At 41.1% G+C, this 5,967-nt stretch overlaps 1 protein-coding gene across 1 annotated transcript in view; it reads right to left on the bottom strand.

The window, feature by feature from the left end:
- Positions 1–5,967, bottom strand: part of SVEP1 (sushi, von Willebrand factor type A, EGF and pentraxin domain containing 1) — a 239,569-nt gene that overhangs the window by 42,807 nt on the left and 190,795 nt on the right. Inside the window, exons 32-33 of the mRNA XM_012641129.1 lie at positions 4,924–5,596; positions 500–3,291 (exon numbers count right to left, since the gene is read on the bottom strand). Of these exons, the coding sequence (XP_012496583.1) occupies positions 500–3,291; positions 4,924–5,596 (3,465 nt within the window). The remainder of the gene's footprint in view (positions 1–499; positions 3,292–4,923; positions 5,597–5,967) is intronic.

Consider the following 5,967-nt stretch of genomic DNA (forward strand, 5'->3'; position numbering starts at 1 on the left):
TTTGAGCATTAAATGCTTAGTTTGCTCAGATAGCATAGGGTTGGAAGTCCCTGTTACAATAGTTCCTTTATTTATATTGGTCAATGAAAGTATGTGCTTTTTGGCCTGAATTCTTCAGTTTTTTCCCCAACACCTGCATTTACAAATATAATCGTAAAGAAATTCACTATCATGAAGTTTACAAAAAAGAGCTTTCTTATTTAAGAGCTTTTCAAGTTAGCTAGAGGATCTTGCTGTTTCATGAAATTCAACAGAATATGATAGTCATGATAATTAGATTAGAAACTACAGTCTGAAAAAAGTATAAATTTATTTTTACAGTCAATGGATTTCTACATAATTATGGGTAGAATAAATTCAAGTGTTAAAACCTTTGATGTTTGGAGAGCAGTCCAGACATGGTGTTCTCTTCCCAATTAGCTATATTTCTCATCTATCACTTTTCATTTTGTAATTCTCCTGCCTGCATCCCTTGGAGACTTTAGAACCTTGGTCTTACCTGAGCTTCACTTTACTTTCATAGGTGTGTGTCTCTCCAGTTGCCACTGCATTTTCAACAGTTGGTGGGGGTCCACAGGACAGGGGTTCACAGACTGGATAAGGCTGGCTCCATGTCCCTTTCTCTCCACAAATGAGATCTGAACTGCCTTGTATGACATACCCAGACCTGCAGCTGTAAGTTATCACATTTTCCTTCAAAGAGCTGCTCTCACTGATGAATGCATTTGGTATCATTGGGAGAGAACCACAAGAAGTGTGTTCACAGTGTGGAAAGTCAGAGCTCCACTGGCCATTGGCTTCACAGGTGATTTCAGAGGATCCCAGGAGCGTGAAGCCTTTGAAACACTGAATCCAGGCTGCCTTCCCACAGCCAAAATCTGTCCCATTGATGGTTCCATATTGAATTACTGGTGTGGAACACCTGCAAGGCAGACAGGAAGGTGGGCTGCCACTCCAGGAGCCATTGGAGAGACACCTTCTTGAAGAACTTCCATGGAGCTTATAACCTGGAAAACACTGATACTGTATATGCCCCCCATGAAGAAAGGAAAAACCATTAGGGAAGCCGTGAGCAAGATCTTCAGGAGGTCCACAGTTGACTGGTTTACAGACAGGAACCTCTGCATCCCAGTTACCATCTGACTGACAAGTGAGCTTTGGAGCACCATGCAACACATAGCCCTCCCAACAGTGGAATACCACTTCCTTCATGAAGTCGTAGTCCAGGCCCTCCATCACCCCATTTGCCACTTGTGGTGGGGTGGCACATCTGACAGGTACACAGTCAGGAGTAGCTCCACTCCAACTTCCATTGGCAAGACAAACATGACTCCCGGCTCCCTCAAGCAAGAAGCCTTCATTGCAAATGTATTCAATCTCCTTTTGGAATGTATGCTCGTCTCCTTTCACCTGGCCATTGGCTGGGACTGGGGGTGAACCACAGTCCACAGGAATGCAAATTGGCTCATTCCCATCCCAATTTTTATTTTCTTGGCATGTTCTTGTCTCAGTGCCATTCAGCACATACCCAGGGTCACACTCATAGTACAACACGCTCAGGTATGTGTAGTTGCTTCCTTTGATGGATCCATTCATGACTGGATTTGGTTTTTTGCATGAAATGGCTTCACAGTGTGGGGAAGCACCACTCCACTTTCTGTTCTGTAGACAAAGTCTTACATCGGAGCCCACTACAACGTGTCCCACTTTGCAGCTATACTGCACTGCACTTCCCATGGTAGTCTCTGTAAAACGCAAAAAGCCATTTTCAGGAGCAATAGGCAAGTCACATTCAATCGAAATGCAGGAAGGTGCACTGCCATTCCAAGTTCCATCTTCCTGGCAGATCAGCACAGGGTTCCCCAAAAGTTCATATCCTGGATTACAGGTATAGGAAACCATGGTGCCATATAGAAAGTTTGACGAATGTGTCGCAGGAGACTCCTTTGTATTTTCCCAGGTTTTAGTCACTGCTCCCAAATGATGAGGAGGGTGAGGAGTCAGATATGGAACTTCCATCATGTCATCTTCTTGCTCAAAATATCCCTGGCCATCTTTGACTTTAGTGCAGTCTCCAAAATCTATGTGAGGAGGGAGGCCACAGTCTATAGGTACACATGTTGGAATGGAGCTCGACCACCCTGACTCTTCACAGGTCTGCATGGCGTGACCAGCTACCTGAAACCCAGGGAAGCAGCTGTAGATGATCATGGCACCATAGCTGTAATCTGCACCTTCTACGAAACCATTTTCAATGGGTTGTGGGGGATGACAGTGGATGGCATTGCAAGACGGGGCATCCACATCCCAATCACCTGTCTCTAAACAGGTCAAGGCTTTGGGACCTTCAAGCCGGAAGCCTCGGTCACAAGAGTATGTAATGGTCTGTCCAAAGTGTAGGTTTGTGTAAGAGAATTTGCCATTCAAAATCTCCTTGGGCTTTGGGCACTCAATGGGTTTACACGTTGGTTTTCCTCCAAGCCAGTGACCATTTTCTCCACAAAGGGTGGTTGCATTTCCCACCAACTCAAAGCCTGGCTTGCAGGTATAGAGAGCTGTGCTGAGATAGGCAAGACCCTGCACATCAATGATGCCGTTGAGGATTTCCTCAGGTTGGGGGCATTCTACTGGAACACATTCTGGCAGTGGAGAGCTCCAGGTGCCATCAGCTTGGCAGAGGGTGGTGGGATCTCCTCTTAGAAAAAACCCATCTACACAAGAATACTTAACAGTACTTCCAAAATGAAGAGCAGAAGAAGGAGCAGCGACTCCGAAGGAAATTAGGGGAGGTGGCAGGCAAAGAACCATCTTACAAACAGGGAAAGAGTCATTCCACTGCTGGGATGGCAAGCACTTTAGGACGGCGGGGCCTTGTAGGGCATGCCCTTCTTTGCAGGAAAACATCACCACTCCCACCTCGGTAGTCAACTCCTTCAGTACCAGCTGGTTTTCCAAGAGGGGTGGCTCTGGGCACTTGGCAGGCACACACTTTTGGTTTGGTTTCTTATTCCATTTGCCAGATTTCTGGCATGTCCAAGAACTATCACCAATAAGCTCATAGCCCTCATTACAGAAAAACTGAACCTTGGACCCTACTTCAAAATTTTCTCCTTTCATGAAGCCATTCTGGATGGGAGGAGGTTTCCCACAGTTGAGAGGCATGCACGACAGGGGGGATTCACTGTGCCAGTGGCGATTTGCTTGGCAGACAAATACAGGACTTCCAACTGACTTATAGCCCGGGTTACACTGATACCTCACTTCACTCTCAAAGATCCTGCCAGTTGTATGCTGTGTAATAGGGAGAAAACAAGTGAGTGCAATTCATATAGCAGATGATACAATTCACTAAATACTTGGATAGTAAACAGCAACTAAACTAAAAGGCCTACGTTAAAATGAATCCATTAGGACTTACACAGATGAGTATTTATGTTTTTTCCAATAGGTCCACTCTATTTTTTTTTTAAATAAGTGCAAATGACAGAAGATCAAATTAGGTAGTCCCTCCTGCAGAAATGTTTATCACAGTGCTGAACCCATAGTAAGTAGATCAATAGTCTTTATATTGATTAATGAATTGGTCAGGCAATACTGAAAATTATAAATTACTAAGTAAGTTCAAAAAAATCTTGTTGACCAAAGAAATGCTAGTAAAGGAAACACATAAACAAATGCATATGTGTTTGTTAATGTTGTTAGAGCATAAAAAAGGCAAATAAATATTTTTCATGGATATATCTTGAGAATACTATCACAGTTTTGTTTTTATTCTTAATATACTTTTAAAAAATTATTGCTATAAGAATGAAAAATAAAAAACAATATTCTAATCTTTTAAAACGAAACAATTAAGATTTCTGATCTCAAAATTCAAATAAGTAGGCATATAATATAATAAAGGCAGATGAATTAATTATGAAAATATAAAAGTGATTATCATGATTCTGTTACTGATAATGGTAAATTACAGCTTCAGTGCCTCAGTGAACCTAGCAGTACTTGGAATTAATTATTCATTTTGTTTGTTTATGTATTGCTTGAGTGCCCCCATGCACGCAGCACCATGCCATCACACACCTAATTTGTGTTGTTAAATACTGGATCGTCAATGTTCAGAACTACACCTGACATCTAGTAGGAGCTCTAGAAATATTCATTAAATTAATAAATGAAGAATGGCTCCTTACATATACACTATACCCTCTTCGCATAAAGAGCTGATAAATTTAAGCAAAAGCCTTAAATAAAAGGCTTTTACTGTTGTTTTGTTGTTGTTTTTGAATATGAAGAGAAAAGGTAGTACTTATGTATGTGTGGGTTTTTAAAAAGTGTTTAATTAGAATATTTTCTATTTAAAATGGCCCTTGATTTGGGGGAATAGATTCTCATTCCTGTTTTCTTGATGGATTTATTGAGAAGACACGTTAGTATGAAAGCAGGACATGTTTCGGTTGGACTTAACTCTTTGTCCATCAGGGCGAAATTACTCTCAGGTCTACAAAAAAAAATTGCAAAACTGCATCTTAGTTGGTTTACCCTATATTTTGTCTAAAAATTTAAAAAATGATAATAGATATCTCTAGGCCCCATTTAGCCCTAGATTTCTATAAAAAAGTATATATCCATCTTGAAATAACTTCTATAAAGCAAAATAATATTATATTAAAACTGGTTTACTCTAACTTCATATTTTGGGCTAAGCTATTGCCACAAAGTGCTTAGAATGCCTATATGCTAGTAAAATGAAGAAAATTATATATTGAAAGGATTCATAATCATCTTTATTAATTTTTCTCTAATCTTCACTACCTATAGACTTCAGCCACTTTTGTTCTTCAATAACTAAACTGTTCAATGTCCCTGCTTCTCTGATCTGGTAAGTGATAAAAGCCATGGACCATTTGCAAATTAGTCTCTTACCTCCAGAAAACCATTTTCCACCTTAGGAGGTTCGTTGCAAGATACAGGGTGACATGTAGGCATGGGGCTACTCCACTGTCCTGTGGCTTCACAGGTGCTCTTTTTCTCCCCTTTGATGTAGAACCCCTTCTTGCAGCTATAAGCCACCATGGCTCCAAAACTGTAGTTTGATCCACTCGCATAGCCATTCGTGATGCTCGGTGGCTCTCCACACCGTACCGGGATGCACTGGATGGACATGGGGGAAGGGCTCCACTGCCCACCTCTCATACATTCAATCTTTGCTGAGGTGTTTAGCACAAAACCTTCCATGCATTTGAAGCTCACAACTGAGCCAGCTGCAAATTTTGCTTTGCTCACAGATTCCAAGATGCTGTAGGAAACAGATGAGGGTTTTTCACAGAAATGAGCTATACAGCGGGGTATGTCCTGACCTTCTGGGGGAACCCACTTGCCCTGGGCATTGCAGAGAAGCTGGGAATTGTCTGCCAGACTGTAACCATCTGAGCAGTAGTAGAATGCAATGTCTCCAAACAGTCGATGGGCGGTTTCTGGAGAGGCGTGGTCCACGTGGGGGGGCTCATCACAGGAGACAGCCAGACACTGCTGGTTACTTCCACTCCACTTGCCGTTGGCCAAGCATTCAATGGTGTCAGGGCCGGCAAGGGTATATCTGTGAGATTGGGGAGAAGGAAACAATGATTAAGCACAATATTTGAGAAAAGGTGCTTGCATTTTCTTATTCTGTTTTTATTTTTTTATCTTTCCAGCAATGACTTTCTTTTATTCTTTAAAATATTTACTATTTGAACATTGAGCTTATTGATCAAATGCTTTTCATCTGAGATATGTAATTACGTCTTGATATTAATATTGTTTGTTCAGAAAGGAAAATGAATTTAAGACTTTTTCTATTTAAGGAACTCTAATAATTATTACACATTTTTAAAAATAAAAATCAGGAGTCAGCTATAATCCTATTTGACTCAATTCAAAATTGGAACTCCATCTGTCTTTAGATGATTTTAGCTTGTGATTTTAGCA

Source organism: Propithecus coquereli, unplaced genomic scaffold, assembly GCF_000956105.1.
Source record: "Propithecus coquereli isolate 6110/MARCELLA unplaced genomic scaffold, Pcoq_1.0 Scaffold163, whole genome shotgun sequence".
NCBI classification, from domain to species: Eukaryota; Metazoa; Chordata; class Mammalia; order Primates; family Indriidae; genus Propithecus; species Propithecus coquereli.